The sequence below is a fragment of the Arabidopsis thaliana genome (genome assembly GCF_000001735.4).
Source record: "Arabidopsis thaliana chromosome 1 sequence".
In the NCBI taxonomy this organism is placed as follows: domain Eukaryota; kingdom Viridiplantae; phylum Streptophyta; class Magnoliopsida; order Brassicales; family Brassicaceae; genus Arabidopsis; species Arabidopsis thaliana.
In genome coordinates this window covers 5,392,357-5,410,869 of record NC_003070.9, presented here as the reverse complement: position 1 = coordinate 5,410,869, position 18,513 = coordinate 5,392,357, and the positions used below count along the sequence as shown (strand labels likewise).

The 18,513-nt window shown below is 38.8% G+C and overlaps 6 protein-coding genes and 4 long non-coding RNA genes across 11 annotated transcripts; 5 read left to right on the top strand and 5 right to left on the bottom strand.

The window, feature by feature from the left end:
- Window positions 1–42: 42 nt before the first annotated feature.
- Window positions 43–292, top strand: AT1G05193. The gene has a single exon (NR_138851.1). It is a non-coding gene; the product is annotated as an other RNA (long non-coding RNA).
- A 534-nt stretch (window positions 293–826) lies between these two features.
- AT1G15730 (Cobalamin biosynthesis CobW-like protein) lies at window positions 827–3,469 on the top strand. Its single transcript, NM_101441.5, has 10 exons — window positions 827–1,247; window positions 1,346–1,411; window positions 1,490–1,670; window positions 1,771–1,967; window positions 2,132–2,182; window positions 2,278–2,369; window positions 2,552–2,667; window positions 2,754–2,839; window positions 2,985–3,089; window positions 3,198–3,469. The coding sequence occupies exons 1-10, from the start codon at window positions 933–935 to the stop codon at window positions 3,333–3,335; spliced, it is 1,347 nt and encodes a 448-aa protein (NP_173025.1). The 5' UTR covers window positions 827–932; the 3' UTR covers window positions 3,336–3,469.
- On the bottom strand, window positions 3,384–4,845 carry TRFL5 (TRF-like 5). The gene has a single exon (NM_101440.3). It carries the CDS (start codon window positions 4,730–4,732, stop codon window positions 3,560–3,562), a length of 1,173 nt encoding a protein of 390 aa, NP_173024.1. The 5' UTR covers window positions 4,733–4,845; the 3' UTR covers window positions 3,384–3,559.
- On the top strand, window positions 3,513–4,736 carry AT1G05187. Its single transcript, NR_138850.1, has one exon. It is a non-coding gene; the product is annotated as an other RNA (long non-coding RNA).
- Window positions 4,846–4,959: 114 nt separating the features above from the next.
- AT1G15710 (prephenate dehydrogenase family protein) lies at window positions 4,960–6,740 on the bottom strand. The gene has a single exon (NM_101439.5). The coding sequence runs from the start codon at window positions 6,363–6,365 to the stop codon at window positions 5,289–5,291; it is 1,077 nt and encodes a 358-aa protein (NP_173023.1). The 5' UTR covers window positions 6,366–6,740; the 3' UTR covers window positions 4,960–5,288.
- Window positions 6,741–7,016: 276 nt separating this feature from the next.
- Window positions 7,017–8,317, bottom strand: AT1G05183. The gene has a single exon (NR_138849.1). It is a non-coding gene; the product is annotated as an other RNA (long non-coding RNA).
- Window positions 7,052–8,301, top strand: ATPC2 (ATPase, F1 complex, gamma subunit protein). The gene has a single exon (NM_101438.2). It carries the CDS (start codon window positions 7,081–7,083, stop codon window positions 8,239–8,241), a length of 1,161 nt encoding a protein of 386 aa, NP_173022.1. The 5' UTR covers window positions 7,052–7,080; the 3' UTR covers window positions 8,242–8,301.
- On the bottom strand, window positions 8,137–11,944 carry AVP1 (Inorganic H pyrophosphatase family protein). 2 transcript variants are annotated; one of them, NM_101437.5, is made up of 8 exons: window positions 11,494–11,944; window positions 10,721–11,295; window positions 10,254–10,633; window positions 10,067–10,153; window positions 9,655–9,985; window positions 9,114–9,524; window positions 8,973–9,032; window positions 8,351–8,891 (listed from the first exon to the last, which is right to left on the bottom strand). In NM_101437.5, the coding sequence occupies exons 1-8, from the start codon at window positions 11,753–11,755 to the stop codon at window positions 8,685–8,687; spliced, it is 2,313 nt and encodes a 770-aa protein (NP_173021.1). In that variant the 5' UTR covers window positions 11,756–11,944; the 3' UTR covers window positions 8,351–8,684. The 2 variants fall into 2 exon arrangements, with proteins under 2 accessions (NP_001077542.1, NP_173021.1); NM_001084073.1 differs by lacking the exon at window positions 8,973–9,032 and having other exon boundaries at window positions 8,137–8,715; window positions 9,262–9,524; window positions 11,494–11,880.
- A 2,294-nt stretch (window positions 11,945–14,238) lies between these two features.
- Window positions 14,239–14,692, top strand: AT1G05177. The gene has a single exon (NR_138848.1). It is a non-coding gene; the product is annotated as an other RNA (long non-coding RNA).
- Window positions 14,693–16,230: 1,538 nt separating this feature from the next.
- AT1G15680 (F-box family protein) lies at window positions 16,231–17,463 on the bottom strand (the record flags this gene model as incomplete). Its single annotated transcript, NM_101436.1, has 1 exon — window positions 16,231–17,463. One exon carries the CDS (start codon window positions 17,461–17,463, stop codon window positions 16,231–16,233), a length of 1,233 nt encoding a protein of 410 aa, NP_173020.1.
- Between the last annotated feature and the right edge of the window lie 1,050 nt (window positions 17,464–18,513).

The following is an 18,513-nucleotide window of genomic DNA, read 5'->3' as shown; positions in this document are numbered from 1 at the left end:
GCCGTGAGCCGAGCCTGTTTCTTAACCTACTATCGGATGACACGTGTAAGATGAATCACCCTTAGTGAGGAAAGGAGTTAGGTTCGGAACAATCTAATGCGTTTTTGAGATAAGATGGAAGAATAAAGAAGGTCAAGGTCCCACTTTTAAGTGGACCCCTCTTTGAGATTTCAACGATTTATTTCTTTTGTATTGATGTTCCTTGTTGTTTCTTTTCTTCTTATTCCTTTTTGTTTTACTCCATCTCAATTAATTAAACCTGCGTTACAACACAAACTTCGAATCGTATAGTATTTCATTTCTAAATTCTAATAGTATAGGGAACTCTTAATTTTTTTGCATTGGACCAACGTTACTTTTTGCTTTTAAATATACAAACTTTATATTCAAATTAGCCACATTTTTTAGTTTATAACCGAAAAAAAATTGTGAGATGATGAAGAGTAACCTTGGATATGCATAAACAAGAAAATCAATAAATATAATTACTCGAAATTTGACAGTTCTTGTTTTAGAAACAATTTTAATCACATTATCTTCTGTTGACATCAATACAGTTGCAAAACAAACTAATTCTCGAAACTGATATCAGAAATTGTCGCCATATATTTGTTATAACTAGATTTAGGATTATGCTCTTCTTCAAGTTTTGCATCTAATTTTGATGCACGCATTCTGAATTTCTGATTAATATATTTTGTAACAAAAATGACTACAATATCTCATGTGCTATAATTTTAATCCTTTTTCATACATTTATGTTTTACCATTTTGTTTTTCTTTCGAAATAATACAAGTCAAATCTCGACCGTTGGATGGAACCGGAAAAAAAAAACAATGTAAAAAAACCGCGTAAATTCTGAAGCTAGCAAGTGTCTAACTGTCTATCTCTATGTCCGAACCTTCACAGAATACCTTGAACCCTAATAACAATGGCGACGCTGTTGAAACTCGACATAGCCACGACTTTCCTTGCTTTCATCGTTCCCCGAGCTAATACCTCCTTGAACCATCGGTTCGCTTCTGCTAGGCTCAGTACAGCCACAGTTTCCCTCAGAACGAAGTCGTCATCGTTCTATTCCGCGGCGCTTTACTCTGACAGCCGTCGGAGATTCCACTCCGCCGTTGCCTCTGATTCCTCGCTCGCCGTTGTAGATGATGAAGATATCTTCGATGTTGCCAGTGAGATTTTGCCCGACAATCGAATTCCGGCCACTATAATCACCGGGTTCCTGGGCTCTGGTAAGGTGAGGCTAATCTAGGGTTCATGATTCGGAAATTCCTGCTCAATTTTGAGCGATCAGATTCTGAATTTCACTGGAATTGTTTTTTTCTGAGTGTATAGACAACATTGCTAAACCATATATTGACGGGAGATCATGGGAAGCGCATAGCCGTGATTGAGAACGAGGTATTGTCTGAGAAGCTGAATAGAGATTGTTTTATGTTTTATGGTTTCACTAATTTGTTCTGAAATGTGAATTCTCAGTTTGGTGAAGTCGACATTGATGGATCACTTGTGGCAGCTCAAACTGCGGGAGCGGAGGATATAATGATGCTTAACAATGGCTGTCTGTGTTGTACTGTTAGGGGTGATCTTGTGAGGATGATTTCTGAAATGGTCCAGACCAAGAAAGGAAGGTTCGACCATATCGTTATTGAGACGACAGGTTCAATATTTTCTATCACTCTGGAGCTACATGATTCGTTAAGAACCAACTACTATGTTATTAAAGAATAAATGAATATATTATGTATATTTTCTTTCAGGATTGGCTAACCCTGCTCCGATTATTCAAACTTTCTATGCTGAGGATGAAATTTTCAATGATGTCAAGCTGGATGGGGTTGTCACTCTGGTTGATGCTAAACATGCTCGTTTGCATCTAGATGAGGTCAAACCTGAAGGCTATGTCAATGAGGCGGTTGAACAAATAGCTTACGCGGATCGTATCATTGTTAACAAGGTATTGTGAAGTTCTATTTCGACCTAATTTTCATGATTAACATCACCATAACTTGTATTTGAAATGTGTGGTGGATGCTTATAGTAGAAGCTTTTCAATGGTCTGCTATGTATGTTCTCCTCGACATATCATACAAGCTGAAAATTGTTTGTACTTTGTTGTAGACTGATCTTGTTGGTGAGCCAGAACTAGCTTCAGTGATGCAGCGGATAAAGGTAGGTTCTGCTTCTTCTGATTCTTTCTTTTTTCTCTTTGAACATCTATTTTTCTCTGTGCACTGCGTTAGCATTTATGATGTGGTTATTTCCAGACCATAAACAGCATGGCTCACATGAAGCGGACAAAGTATGGGAAGGTTGACTTGGATTATGTTCTTGGAATTGGAGGGTTTGATCTAGAAAGGTCCGGTTTTATTTTACGTCTTACTAAAAATCTTATTACGAGTCACTCCGAAAACTTCTGTCCAAAGTGAATTGTAGCTCCTTACATTTGTTATGGTTTATTGGTTGTGGATTTCCTGGTTTAAGAGGGCTGATTTTGTTACTCTGATTTATTGCTGGTGGCCAACTATTTTATCTTTCCAGAATTGAAAGCTCTGTGAATGAAGAAGAGAAAGAAGATCGCGAGGGTCATGATGATCATCACCATGGTCATGACTGCCATGATCACCACAATGAGCATGAGCATGAGCATGAACACGGTATGTTATAGTGTTACCAAATAATGGCCTTATTACTTAATAACGATCGCCTACATGCATTGATTAGTTTGCTTCTGAAACTGCAGAGCATCACCATTCTCATGATCACACCCATGACCCTGGTGTTGGTTCAGTCAGTATAGTTTGCGAAGGAGACTTAGACCTCGAGAAGGTATTAACCCAATATGGCTCAAGTTGTGTCACATGTGATGCATAAAACTGTAGCACCTGACGTGTTACTTATAATTAAAACGATTGTTGAGATGTGCGATTGATTACTTGCATCATCTATAACCTTAGTTTTGAAAATGGATCAGGCTAACATGTGGCTTGGGGCGCTATTGTACCAACGTAGTGAGGATATCTACAGAATGAAAGGTATCCTCTCCGTACAAGACATGGACGAGAGATTCGTGTTTCAGGTGACCAACCTTTGTCATTATTTTGATCATTTCGGATGAATTCTAAAGCATCGAAGCCTTGGGATGTAAATTATCTCTGACGTTTGTGGTTTATAATGGTTGGAACAGGGAGTTCATGAAATATTTGAAGGATCACCTGACCGGTTATGGAGAAAAGATGAAACAAGAACCAACAAGATTGTTTTCATCGGCAAGAATTTGAACCGGGAGGAGTTAGAGATGGGTTTCAGAGCTTGCTTGATTTGATTATAGGACCAAATATTTAAAATCATTCCATTTTGTAATCAACTGGTCAATAGATTTTTGAACAAGAAATATCGTCTAAAGCTTGACACTAACTACAAGAGCCTGAATCAAGAACATATTAAAGCCTTCACCGTACAAAAAGTGAGTCCCTTTCTAACACAAGCGGCAAAACTACACAAGATCCCAAAACCAAAATGCCCATAAGTTAGAAGGTAAGATTCCTACTACTGACGACCAAGTAAATTCCTCCACTTATCCTTCAAATCCACCTCGCTCCTATCAGCGAAAACAACAGGGTATGAATTCTTGATATCTTTCCATGATTTTCCATATTCTTTAACTCCTTCCCTCAAAGCTGCCACTTCTTCAGAAGTCCAGAATTTCATTGGCCTTCTGGGACGCGGTCTTTCTAATCTTCCTTTCTTCAACGGTGATACATTCAGAGGTTCCGGGGTTGGTAGATGAGGCCTGACTCTTCTAGACGATGATGTTCCCTCACTATCTTCTGCATCAGTCCTATTTGCCCCATCAGGCTGAGGAGTGACATCAACTGAATGCTCCATTGCATTGTTAGGTTCTTGATCTTGCCTTGTTATAGGGTCGATGAGTCTTTGAATCTCCAACAAAAAATCCTTAAGCTCTCGAGCTACCAACATTTCCCCCTTATTAAGACTTGGCTCGTGTTCCTGTTCATGTTCATTCACCTTACCAACCCCATCAGGATTCTCCACACCACCCACTTCTTCAACATCATTAGCTTTCTCTCTATTACCTCCTCTCCGGGAAGCATATGGTGAATCCTTACGCTTAAGAAACCTCTTTCGAGCTTCTGATTCAAGAGAAGAACATCCAAGTAGTGCCCACTGCTCTTTGAGAAGCTGATTAAGATGAGAGATGGCATTGTACCTGATGTTAGTCTCACGAATCTTCTGGTAAATCTCAGGTTCCTCAAACGCCTTGTTTAGATCACTCTCCCATTTCAACAACTCACGAGTCACCAAGTCGCTCTCTTTCTCCTTCAATGTCCCAATCCGATTCCTCCAAATCCTCTCAAGGGCATCACCGAAGAAGCCATCCGAAGCATTCACTGGCCACATAAACCTAAGCGTGCATTCCACAGCAGTCCAGCAATACGCAGATTTGAGAGATCCCATGATAACCGAATGTTCCTGTAACAGAAGCTTCTCAAGAATTTCGAGGAGATCAAGCATTCCTTCGTCTACGGTACCTTGAATCATGGAATTGGAGATATCCCGCAAAACAGCAGTTAGCTTGAGTTTTACACAGTCGTCGGAATCTACTGGTTTCAGAGCCGATAACAGTGGAAAAGCGTAAACCCTAGGATTTAGTTGGCGTCGGAGGAAAAATTCAGCTACCCATTTGTCCATCACTTCCATTTCCAAGACTTTGCAAGTAAAAGATGCGAAAACCCGCGATCAGTTTTCGCCGTCGGTGCGTGGTTAGGGTTACAATTTTGGGAAGAGGAAAAGCTCCGACCAACTATGGTGGCAACAACACACGTGTGAATCATTCAAATTTAAAATGTGTTTTTTTCTTTTAATTAAATAAGACGAGACATTCAAGCGGCCCATTATATAATCGGCCCATAACGAAACGATGTTGTCCTGATCCGAATCGGGTGGGTGACCCGAGATCATTGGAGACAGAGAAAAACAGTAATGACTTTTGAGCAATACAATGTTGATCCAATACAAATATGGCCGGAGAAGGAGACAATTTGTCCGTATTTGTTTCCGGCGACCAGAGGGATAAGCATTTCCACAGATACATTTAGAGAAAAAAAGACAAGTTTATTGATACCAAGCCAAAAGAGACCCCAACATACATATGAACACACCAAAATCCCTTTTTTATTTTCCACTCTTGACGTTTTCCAAAAAAGTCACAACTTTTTATTTTTGAATCTAGCATAATCCAATCAAACTTGTGATCTTAAGATGATGATGATGATGATGATGATGATGATGATATATCATTCATAGGAACAACACCACCATCATTGAGCAATTTCTGCTCAGTTTTCTTGGGCGATTGAACCTCCCCACCAAACATTTGCTTCCTGTATTGCTGATGTAATCTCCCAAACAGCTCCTTCTTAACAGACTCAAAAGCCATATCCAATCTCTCCAACTGTTCAAGAGCATTCGGATTATACATAAACAAACCGTAGAAAAGCTCAAAGCTATCACTCGATGTGTTCTCCACCAAATCCAACAACGTCTCATAACCTTTGGTGTTAATCGGCGAAGACTCAACTCCATATTTCTCCAAAACCCTTCCCATAGTATGCGTCACGAATTGCGATCCAGCTGCGTAATAATCATGCTTCTCACAGCTCATTTCAACCATCTTGCAACCTTCATTCTCAAAAATTCTTAGAAACTTCTCACACCTCTCTTGTCTTGAAGCTGCGTCTCCGATTCTCACCTTATCGTAGACAAAGGGCAAGCCAGACCAAGAATGCTTACCACTCTCAGGTCCAAACATTGGATGAGTACAGAGAATGTCAAACTCCTTAGGAAGGTATTTAATGAAGAGGGCTTTTGGGAATTCCTTAACGGAGAGAACATCGACGAAGAGTGTGCTACGACGGAGACGTTGGAAAGGGAATGATCTGAGGACTGATTCTGTGGAGAGGATTGAGGTACAGAGGAGGACAACGTCGGGATGTTGTTCACAGAGATCGTGAGGGTTATCGAAGAAACGAGCTCCGATTGAGTTTGCGGCGTCGGAGTAATCGGAGCGGGAGTGAGTGATTAGATCGTGGCCGTGTCGAATTAGGGTTTTGGAGAGGAATTGGCCGAAATTGCCGAAACCCAAGACGGCGATTTTGAGAGCAGAGGATTTGCGGTACTCGGATTTGAGTTGGGTTTCGTAATCGAAGATTTGGGCGGCGTCGATTGCTCGAATTCGAAGAGATCGCGGCGGGGAAATGAGGAATGTGGGTGAATTGCGGCGGAGATTGGGTGGAGAAATGAGGGGTTTCGCCGGAGAGAAATGGAGTAGCATTGTGAGTAGTGTTGATTGAGTTTTAGCTCCAAAGTTGGGAGCTTAGAGAAATCTGTGAGAATAGAAGAGGAAGAAGCGGTTGCGCCAAAGGAGGAAGAAGATGCGAGCGAGCCTCAAAAATAAACGGATCAATTTTATGTCGTGGCCTAAACGTGGTGATGCTGATTGACCCAAGAAAAACAAAATGCTAAATACACAACAACACAAGGACCATAATGGAAATAAAAAATTGAGGTCAAAATTAAAAGTCGTTCCAAGGAAATTTGTAGGTACTGTTTTGTATTCATTTGTATTTAGTAACCCGCATTTACAATATTTCTTTTTCTGAAGGACTAGAGTTTTTATTTGTCCATAATTTTATTTTGATTTGTTACTTTAAAGTTCAATCTCTTCCTATATATGAATCTTTAAAAAGAAAATTTCGTAATTTTCATATGCTGACTATAGTTGTTGTTTTTTGGTTTTCTATTAATTTGGCTATTTGTAGTAATTTTTATTAGGATTTAGGAGGGTTATTGATATTTCCCTCGTTTTTCTCATAGAAAAAAAAAAACAAAAACTCTAATTTTGACTTTTGTAGTAATTTTTATATACTGACCCCTAATAAACATGATAATTACAGAAAACCCCTCAAGTTCTCTTTCTTTGCTCATTTCTTCACGAGAAGATGAAATCTTAAACCTCTCAAGTTCAGGGTCTTCTTTCCCAAACGAAAATGACAGGTTCGATCTCGACCTCTTGGCTCTTGTCGTCTCCTTCGAATTCGAATTCGGCTTCGAGCTCAGAGTCCTACTCTTTCATAGCTACCTTGAAACCAGTTCGTTATTATCCGTTTCAATCACTGACACCAAACCGGATTTCGTCGAGATCTCCGTTGCCCTCAATTCAAATTCGAGCTGGAATCCGAGAGTTACGAGAACGAATCGACAGTGTGAAGAATACCCAGAAGATAACGGAAGCGATGAGACTCGTGGCGGCAGCTAGAGTTCGTCGAGCTCAAGATGCAGTCATAAAGGGTAGACCTTTCACTGAAACTCTTGTGGAGATTCTCTACTCAATTAACCAATCTGCTCAATTAGAAGACATTGATTTTCCTCTGAGCATTGTTAGACCCGTGAAGAGAGTTGCTTTGGTTGTTGTTACTGGCGATAAAGGATTGTGTGGTGGTTTCAACAATGCAGTGACCAAGAAAGCTACTCTGCGAGTTCAAGAGTTGAAGCAGAGAGGAATAGACTGTGTTGTGATAAGTGTAGGTAAGAAAGGGAATGCTTATTTTAGTCGGAGAGATGAATTTGATGTTGATAAATGTATTGAAGGAGGAGGTGTTTTCCCAACGACTAAAGAAGCTCAAGTTATTGCAGATGATGTGTTTTCCTTGTTTGTCAGTGAAGAGGTTGATAAAGTTGAGCTTGTTTACACAAAGTTTGTGTCTTTGGTGAAATCTGATCCTGTGATCCACACTCTGTTGCCTTTGTCGATGAAAGGAGAGTCTTGTGATGTGAAAGGTGAGTGTGTTGATGCTATCGAGGATGAGATGTTTAGGCTAACGAGCAAAGATGGGAAGTTAGCTGTGGAAAGGACCAAGCTTGAAGTTGAGAAGCCTGAGATCTCACCGTTGATGCAGTTTGAGCAAGACCCTGTTCAGATTCTTGATGCAATGATGCCTTTGTATCTCAACAGTCAGATTCTAAGAGCACTGCAGGAATCTTTAGCGAGTGAGCTTGCGTCGAGGATGAATGCGATGAGTAATGCGACTGATAATGCGGTTGAATTGAAGAAGAATCTGACGATGGCTTATAACCGAGCGAGACAGGCTAAGATCACTGGGGAGTTGCTGGAGATTGTGGCTGGAGCAGAAGCTCTTCGAGAGTCTTAGGTAGAAACTACAGCTGTGTAAAATCATTTGTTGTTTGTGGTAATAAATGTCATGAAAGAATTTACAGATCATGAGAAATTGAGAATCGTTTACACCTAACGCCGACAAAAGACTAACAGTAACAATAAATTCCAATTATGTCTCGAAGAAGACAACCAATTTAGGAAATATAAGCAGCAGAAAGTAACGGCTAAAACAAGTCTCGACCGAATACTTGGTGGATTTCTAAATTCTAAACAGAACAAAAAGAAAACAGAAAGACAGAGAGTGAGAGAAAGAAACATCATTTGGTTGGTTCTTTAAATGAGCCTCATCAACAAAAAAGGTTTTTTAACCACCTACGGTAAACGAAAATAAGAATGGTAAAAAAGAAAGTTTAGAATCGATCGCCATCATCATCTTCTTCTTCTTCATCATCGTCATCTTCTTCCCTCGGATTGAGTTTAGAAGTACTTGAAAAGGATACCACCGTGAGTGGCGAAGAAGGGAGCAAAGACAAGAGACTCAACAGCCATGAGCTTGATGAGGATGTTCAATGAAGGTCCTGAAGTATCCTTCAATGGGTCTCCAATTGTGTCTCCAATCACAGCTGCCTTGTGTGGCTCTGAACCCTTTGGTCCAAGGCTCTTTGCGTGCTCTGATACACCAGCCTGCGAATATATAACAATGCTTAAGGATTTGACTTCATATTTTCAAATGGTTTGATTTAAGCTACAAGAAAATTCCATTACCTCGATGTATTTCTTGGCGTTGTCCCAGGCACCACCAGTGTTAGATGCTGATATGGCGATCTGAATAGAATAAACAGAGAGCATCGATGAGCATTTTTTTTAAGAATAGTTATTCACAATTGAATTGAGAATATACTTTACCTGAACACCGGATACAAGAGATCCGGCGAGGACACCAGAGAGGGTCTCAACTCCAAAGAAGAAACCAACAATGAGAGGTGTGAGCATGACAAGGCAACCAGGAGGTATCATTTCCTTGATGGAAGCATCGGTGGAGATCTTGACACATGTGGCGTAGTCTGGTTTTGCGGTTCCTTCCATAAGTCCAGGGATGGTGTTGAACTGCCTGCGAACTTCTTCAACCATCTTAAGAGCTGCACTTCCCACACTCTTCATTGTCATGGCAGAGAACCAGTAAGGAAGCATGGCACCAACAAGGAGCCCAATGATAACTTTAGGGGTCAAAACATCTACGGTGTGGATCCCTGCACGGCTCACAAAGGCACCAAAGAGAGCCAAGGAGACTAGGGCAGCAGAGCCAATGGCAAATCCCTGTACACAACAAACCAGAATAACATGTCAAAATACAACACAAGCAAAGGCAACCTGAGGAATGGTTCAAGCAAGCAAGCTCTTTTATTAATTCATCGGATTGCAGAAAGAGGTTAAGAAGGCTCCATACCTTTCCAATAGCAGCAGTGGTGTTTCCAGCGGCATCAAGAGCATCAGTTCTTTCACGGATGCGGTGGCTCATTCCAGCCATTTCAGCAATACCACCAGCATTGTCACTGATGGGACCATAAGCATCAATTGCCAAACCAGTGGCAATGGTACTGAGCATACCAAGAGCAGCAACAGCAACACCATACATAGCAGCAAAGCTGAAGCTAACGAATATACTGATAGCAATAGCAAAGATTGGAATAATGACGGATTTGTAACCAAGAGCAAGGCCGAAGATAACATTGGTAGCTGCACCAGTTCTGCATGAATCTGCAACATCTTGCACAGGGCTGCAAGAATAGGAGGACATAAGAGTTAGCTCTACTAGCTGGGAAAAGTTAGTGACTAAATACAGCTAAAATGAGTCTTACCTGTAGGCGTTACTAGTGTAGTACTCAGTGACGAAACCAATAATGAGTCCAGCCCAAAGACCAACACAAACACAAAGGAATAGCTGCCTGAAATCCAAAATAATGCAAGACTTAAAAAAGTGCAACGAGAAATTTGAATAGAGAAATGCAGGAAAAAAACAAAAGCAATCATCCACAAGGAAATTACCAGTTCTTGACAACTTTTTGTGTTCCAAAGTTGAAGATGGTAAAGGAGGTCGGTAAGCCAACCCATGACACAATAGCAATACCAACAGTCATAATAACAGTTGAGATAATGAGCTGGTTCTTCAATGCTGGTTCAATCTCCTTGACAAGCTTAATCTCAAAGAAGTCAGTGGCAAAGAGAGTTGTGATCAAACAAACCAAGATTCCCATTGAACTGATGAGCAATGGGTAGCACATGGCAGTGAAGTCGTGGTTGATTCCGAAAGATGAGATCGAGGCAACAACAAGAGCAGCGCATGATGCTTCAGCATATGATCCAAAGAGATCAGATCCCATACCAGCAATGTCACCAACATTGTCACCGACATTATCAGCAATGACCTGTAACATAACCAACCAAAATAAGTCTTAACTTCTATTGAAAAAAAGAAAGCAAAGTGTTATCACACAGTGAAATGGTGTACTTACAGCTGGGTTTCTTGGATCATCCTCTGGAATATTCCTCTCAATTTTACCGACAAGGTCAGCGCCGACATCAGCAGCCTTAGTGTAGATCCCACCACCAACACGGCCAAAGAGAGCCATGGAAGACCCACCAAGACCATAACCAGTAATAGCCTCAAAAAGACCTTCCCAGTCATCTCCGTAATAGATCTTGAACACATTGATAGTAATGTAAAGCACCAATAGACCACTCGCTGCAAGAAGGAAACCCATCACAGCACCAGACCTGAATGCAACAATGAACGCCTTTCCAACACCTTTCCTCGCCTCCAAAGTGGTCCTAGCATTAGCGTATGTAGCAATCTTCATCCCAAGGAAACCAGATAGAACAGAGGTAACAGCACCAAGCACGAAAGCAATGGTACTGAAAGCTGCAGTAGCCAATGCAGGCTTGCAGGTTCTGGTGGTGTCGTAAGTACAAGGCTTGTTATCAGTGCTGAATCCCTCAACAGAGCCGAGGAAAACAAAGATAACAGCAGCAAAGAAAATCATGAAGACACCAACATATTTGTACTCCGTGAATAGGAATGAAGTTGCACCTGTCCCCACAACAACCAAACAGATCCCAATATTATTCACTCAGAAAACACACATCATCTCAGATTTCACAAGATACTGAATTAGTAATTTCAACGTTCTAACAATCCAAAACATCATCAAACAACCACCAATCAAAAAACAGAGCCAGATCTAAAAACAGAACAGTGAGATCTGAATAAAGTATCAATAGATCTTACCTTCGGAAATAGCAGTCTGAATCTCAGCGCACTTAGCGACAACACTCTGGTCATTAACACCTTCCTCTTCCTCGATTAGATAATCACCGTATCCATTCTTCCCATTGTTAGCTCCACCGGAAGACGATGCGCCGAGGTCAGAGGTGAGTTTCACGCGAGATACAACGTACCATTGGAAAAGCGAAAAGGCGATACCAATCACCGCACAAATCGGTACAAGGATCTCCGTCCAGAGCTCCGGTAACAAAGCAGGCGCCACCATCTTCTCTCCTCCGTATAAGAGAAAAACAAATAAAAACAAATAAACAAAAGAAAGAGAACCGCTTCGCGCGAGAGAGAGAACACAGAACACACACAGAGAGAGAGGTGAAGAAGAAAATGAGGCGTAAATAGGTGAGGATATCGTGTCGTTATATAAGACTAGCTCTCTCCTTCTTCTCTTTGGATGCTCCCATCCAGAAAGATAGATGGAATCCGGTACGGTTGGGTACACGGTTTTTACGCTACACCATCAGAACTCATTTACGCGCGTGTTGACTACGCTCTATTTGTCCGAATTTAGATTCATCCTCATCTATCCGGTAGTTGTCGGACACGACAGCAAAGTAAAGCTTGAGTTCATCTTGGTCGTTGAGTTTAGGGCGAAAGACACCTACTACGTGTTGATCGATGCGTTTTTAGCCGTCGGATCTGGAAGTACATGATTAGTACTTTTCGGGTTTTGTAGTCAATCCCCCTTCGTGGTAGAAAATTAATTTAGTTAGGTGAAGATTATGATTTATCTGATCCATATGGTATATTCTGAGTATTTACCAAATCGGGTGTATTTTGGTCTAAAATATATCATTTAATTCTCTCTTCCTATTTTACAAAGATGGATTCAGTGTACATATTATCAAATATGGATAAATAGTAAAGAGCTTTGAACAATAAAAAAAGAAGATATAGTTAAGAGCCTAAATCATTTTGTATTAATTTCATGATTAGGATAAATGGAAATACGTAGTTAAAATATCAGGGTTTTTAATTGTTTAAATGAAAGCCATAGTGAAAAATCTAACCCTTTAATTAAAACAGGCCATCTGTATAAAATTGTTAATTTACCAATCCACGATATATAAATGCTTGCCATAAACTTTATTGGGGTAAAGTAAATGCTTGCTATAATTGTAAAAGCTATGATTAACAATAACAAAATTCTCATTTATGTAGGATTAAATTTGAGGATTTGACTCTCTTTTTTTGGCAAAGAGATAAAACTACATCCGTGTGCTGATTAATATCTACGTGTCAGATAAAGCAAAAAAGAAAAATGCAAAGCAAAAAAAAAAAAAAAAAACTTTTCAGTTTACGATGAAATTTAAAGTGGAATAAAAACTCGTATTCGTCTCTAATGTGAATCGATTCTATAGTACTTTCACAAATTCGATTCGACGTTGTACTAAATTATTTTTGGCATTTGTTCGATTAGGTTAGATTCCAATACTTTTTCATTTTAATCTCATCTTCATACGATACGAGACAGTCGTGTAAGAAGATACAGTGCACCAAACCGTACATAGATATTGCCAGTGAATACAAAATTGAAGAAGTTTGTGAGAGAGGAGGATATATCGGAGGGCCTTTTCGAACGGCTGACGTAATTAAGTGTATTGAATGGTGTGCAACCCTCCAATCGGATAAATACCTTTTTATATATAAAATAAAATATCTTAACCAAAAAATTATTTTGTGGAATTTTCTTAGCATTTAATTGTGTTTTTTTTGGGTACTCAGTGAGTACTAGTGACCACTCATGCTTTATCTTTGTTCCCTTTTGCAGGTTGCTAATGAATCTCGAAAAAATTATTATCATGTAAAGGAAATCTTTCCTAGTTTTGTGGCTGACATACTTTTATCTTTCAATCACGATTTAGTTTCCATTTCTTTCTAAATTATATAATATCATTCATGGCCTAAAGGTTTATCCAAGTGGTGACTGGTGTGGTAAACGTAGAATTCAAACCAATCCACCTAATTAAAGTTAAAACAATAATTGAATTAGAAAGAGGCGAATGATTTTACACGGTAAGATTTGTGACTTTCCATGATATATGATTAGATTATCGTCGTCGTCGTAATTATAATGTTTTCTATTTAGCCTCACCAAAATTTGGTGACATCTCAATGTTTATAGTTGTATATTGACAATGCTATAAGGCGTTGATGAGTATCAATCGAATTAGTTAAACGTTTATGAATTACTCAATTAGAACGAAAAAGACACTGTAGTAGAAGATATAGTTAAATAGTTGAACTGTTTTCCATAGATAACTTGTACCGATTAATTTCATTTAACAGTCACGGACGAGTCATTTGCTTATAGGCAAATCTATGAATTATTTGATATTTTTTATGTGAATTATATTTTAATAACATATGGTGCTTTATTTATACTTTTTATCGATTTAGTTCAGTGTCAGATATTTATTGGTATCTAAAACCGTATAAAGATCTGGAATATTAGTATTTTATTATATTGCATAATGGAGTAATATAGGCAGCAAATCAAATCTTGTAAAAATAATCATTTGTTTATGTTATCGCTTTATCTTGAAGAGAGAAGAAGGAAGAGAAGAGTGGGATGCACCAACAAGTGACATTGCAAGAGTTAAGGAGCGGTCCCATAATATTCCTGCGGGTAAGTGGGAACCATTTGCCACCTCAAATAGATCGCGACCCTTGGATTGGTGGGTGTGTTGTATGGGTCCCTCTGATCCAACGTTCAATATCTTCCCCTCTAAACAATTTCTTCTGATTCGGGTCTCACCGACACAAGTCCGAGCAATATGTTTTCTCAGTTGTCTCATGCCAGAATCATAGTTAACAACTTTGTAAAAAGAAACTAAAATAATCTATTAGGGTTAATTAAACTCTAATTATCTTATTCGGAATTGGAAATAGGTACAGCTTGTTTTTCTGATGTAAACCCCAAAATGTTTGTCCCTCTTCTTCTTTTGTTTTTGTTATGTAGTTTATCAGAGAAAGGGAAATGACAGGTAATATATGGAATATTCGAGATTCGTTGGCATTTGAAGAAATGCCCGCCAAACCATTTTATTCGTTTATTTATATCTAGACTAGACCACTCCTCCCGGCTCCCTCCATATCTCAGACCTTTTGAATGGGCCTCTATCTGACCATATATGGGCTTTGACCCAAATATTTGAGATTTAGTGACATTTTCTTAGTATCAGCTCTAAGAACCAGGGGCCCATAACCAAAGGGAGCACAAACATTTTTTTTCTCTTTGAGCATCGCCAATAAAAAAAAAATATGTTCAAGTATAAGAAAAAAGAAGAAAAATAATATTAAATATAAATTCATATATATTTGTATTTCTTTAAAGCTTAACGTAATTCTTCTTTTTGTAAATTTGTTGATTAAATACACCAACAATTTCAAAAAAAAAATGATTTATTGGGCTAAATCCTTTATTTTTTGTAAATGATGTTTTTTATGTGTTTATTCTTATAAAAAAAAATGATTTCAATATATAAGTGTCCAGTTTTGTTTTTTTTTGTTTTGTTTTTTGTTTTTTTGTCTCTGAACCTTGCATATGTTTGAGCATGCGCTAAATTGCATCGAGGAAACGTTACCAAAAACGATCTTTATCTTCCTTTTTCTTGCTCGTTTATGGTCTAACTCCCATACTAGTTTATCTGAGCCTCCATAGATTCGTGCTTTGAGACCTTCGATGAGGGAAGAATCTTGACTCCACTCGCCGACCTGAATTTCATTAATTTGAAAGTGTCTCGGTGATCGGTTTCGTGCATGCGACATCGATGGAATCTTTGCCGGTGGTTGAGATCTCTTTTGCGGTCGCTGTGACGGCGGAGAAGGTTCTCTCTCTTTCCGACATCCAGTCGTATGTGTGGAAGCAAAAGAGATTCAAAAAAACTATTAAGAGCAAGACCCACGAGCTACATAGATAATGATCGAAGTAAAAATATAACAGAGAGATTCAAGTCGAATGAACAATAAAAAAGAATCCCAAAACAATTAGATAATGATCTGAATGAAGTAGAAAAGAAGAGAGAGAGATTCAAGGGAAAACAATAACCAGACCCTCGAAGCAAGAAACTAAACCGCTCATACTTTGCACCAACGAAATATATATAGAGAATAAAAGTATTTAGCGCTCAGTTTTAATTCTCTTTTTTATCTTTTTATCTATGACTCAATTGTAACTTAAACCACAATTTACGTTTGAAAAAATGTTTTTCTCTTGTGCTCAATTTTCCAAAGATTTGTATACTGGCAAAAAATGAATAACAGAATGTTGTCAAATGCTTTATTCTTTTATTTTCCTACTTCATTGTGCGATTATTTTCCTAAGAGAGACGACTATATGTAGCGTATATTCAGTTATTTTTTCGGTTTTCATAAAGGCCATGAAGAAGAGGGAAACATTTTGATAAATGAATTCTTTCTTGATGAGAAAAAGAGAGTTTATAGGATATGGACTGAGAGGAATAACAGACTTCTCAACAAATATATCCTCCAATCCGCAAGACATCTCCAAAGAAAACGCAAGAACTGTGGTGATCTGATGCATTGTCTTTCTTACGAAATTCATGATGCGTACATATCCCAAAAACAAAAAGGAGGGTCATAAAGAAATACATATCTTGGACTAGTACTATATTAAGCAAATGCAATCTTTCACAAAAAGAAAACGAACAAGCAAAGAATGGGCTATATTGAAGGTGAACGAGGGACCGACCCCATCCACGTTGGGAGTGTGAATTGGGGTGTGTAGAAAACGTCGTGATCAAAACTTGCTTCCACTGATACATAAACAGTATCCAAATAGTGGTAAACCATTGTGTCTCTATAAGCCGATGATTTAGTGTGGAGTGTAAGCTTGTGTGTCTTCAAGTCTATTGATACCAAAGCCTTTTCCGGATTGCCCATATAAGTGATATGGGTTTCAGAGGGATGCATTGCCACCGGAAAGTAATGGTGATCGCAACCAAAAGATGTTAGATTTATTTCCTGCGTTAGTTGCCATCTCCCTGAATCACTTGTGTACTCTTCAAGCCTCCAAAGCCTCAATAGAAGATGGATTTTGTTAATACACACAAGGAATCCCCCTGAAGTAGTGTAGGCTCTTCTAAAGCAAGCCTTTTGATCAGGAAAAGGGATAATGCGAAACTGCTGCTCATCATCATCAGCATAGACATCATATGCTACAATGGCTCCCACGCTACTCCGACAACGATAATGGGTGTCAAGCCAGTGAAGCATCTTCTTCAAACTCAAGCATCTTTTATAGGATAAAGAAACGATGAGACTAGGACAACGGACTTTTTTGCGAGTCCACGTTCCCGTCAGTGACGAATATATCTCCAAGATAAGGGACTCAACTTCCCAACGGTAATCAATATCCATACAAACCACCTTATACTCCATAACGACACCGTCTTCTACTCGGGTGACTAGACCTATCGCCAAAACTGATGAACTGATCCCTTTCCAAGGGTGAGGTGGGAGCTGAACCCACTGCCGTAACACCGGGCTACCCACACTGAACGTCTCTCTTTTCGTTACGGTTTGAAGCAAAACCAATCCGTCCGTGCAGGCTACGATCTTATGTTTATCCACCAAGCCATGAGGCGGGATGTATGAACCTAGCCTACGGGGAAGACCATATCTCTTGCATCCGTAGAACCCCGCCATTTCCTCGACTGACCAACCAAATGTCCCGCACACGAGTGACCACGACGATGAAGAGTTTCGGTGAGCAAACACAAATAGATGACGGAAATACGTTGATTCTATTAATGATCTCCATCCTTTGCACACGGACTTGAACCTCGTTATACTTATAAAAGGTAATCTCGCCACTATCTCTGCCAATAATTCCTCTGGAAGCTCTATTCTACGCTTGCAACCACTCTTCATCCAGTTTACTTCTCGATTCTCCATCAGGATATATCTTTTTCTCTCTATTTACTGTTTCATCATGACAAAACTCAATTTGTTAATTTTATTTATTATAAGCTTATTTTGTTAGGGTTTCATCCGGATCTCTAGGATGATAATTTTTTAGGGTTTCATAACGACAAAACTCAATTATTATCTTTAGTTTTTTTTATAAAAAAAAATCTTTGTTAGGATAATCTACTCGGGTAAATGTATATATTTTTCCAACTTTCTGATAAATTTCGATTTCTTTAGTTTCGCATGTTAAAGATACATCTTGAAGAGCAAATCTGAATAACTTGACGAGGAAGACAGAAGCCCTAAAAATTAGAGATGAACTAAAGCCACAAGCCCACAACTTATTGGTTATTTATAGTTGCGTCGTTGTGATGAGGAAAGAAAATTAGAGATGAACTAAGACTTTGCTGGTTTGGTTTTCTTAGTGTTTTTTAAAAAACTAATATTTTGGAATATTGGGCTTGGCTTAGCTTAGCCCATGTTTCCAAAAAATTTATAACCCGAGTCTTCAAATACGCTCTATCTCGGCAACTGCACTTTGGGATTCTTTCGAGATTGTTGGCGAAATGACACGAATGTTAAATTTTCAATTCTAACACGAAATGGGACTAACATAACGTATCGACACTCTTGTCCTTGTAAGCTTCGTTAGATCAATAGAGTAAGTGTACTTTAGTTGGGCTTATTAGGACTAACATTAAATTGTAAAGTATAAAGGGTTGCCTGAATTTTCAACCCTATAGTAGTTGGAATCTCAATTTTCCACCATAAACTTTTAGCCACTTGAAAAATTACTATAAACAATTTTAATCTCGATAAAACTACATGTACTTTCGGATTTGTTCTTAAAACTACACCTCCAATTGAACCGACCAGTTAACCGATAATTATACATCCGGTTTGACTTACCCGAAATTTAACCGAACTTAATTCGATTTCGACTCTATTTTAACCCAATTTAGACCCAAAAAATATATTCTCTAGAAGAAAAATACTTTATTTATTTTTATTTATTTTTGATAAAAACTTAAAAAT

Coding starts and splice junctions, on each gene's coding strand:
- AT1G15730 (NM_101441.5), top strand. CDS start 933: ATGGCGACGCTGTTGAAACTCGACATAGCCACGACTTTCCTTGCTTTC. Junction 1,968..2,131: donor ATCGTATCATTGTTAACAAG/GTATTGTGAAGT, acceptor ACTTTGTTGTAG/ACTGATCTTGTTGGTGAGCC. Junction 2,370..2,551: donor GGAGGGTTTGATCTAGAAAG/GTCCGGTTTTAT, acceptor TTATCTTTCCAG/AATTGAAAGCTCTGTGAATG.
- TRFL5 (NM_101440.3), bottom strand. CDS start 4,732: ATGGAAGTGATGGACAAATGGGTAGCTGAATTTTTCCTCCGACGCCAA.
- AT1G15710 (NM_101439.5), bottom strand. CDS start 6,365: ATGCTACTCCATTTCTCTCCGGCGAAACCCCTCATTTCTCCACCCAAT.
- ATPC2 (NM_101438.2), top strand. CDS start 7,081: ATGACAGGTTCGATCTCGACCTCTTGGCTCTTGTCGTCTCCTTCGAAT.
- AVP1 (NM_101437.5), bottom strand. CDS start 11,755: ATGGTGGCGCCTGCTTTGTTACCGGAGCTCTGGACGGAGATCCTTGTA. Junction 10,154..10,253: donor CAAAAAGTTGTCAAGAACTG/GTAATTTCCTTG, acceptor TTTGGATTTCAG/GCAGCTATTCCTTTGTGTTT. Junction 9,986..10,066: donor TACACTAGTAACGCCTACAG/GTAAGACTCATT, acceptor CTATTCTTGCAG/CCCTGTGCAAGATGTTGCAG.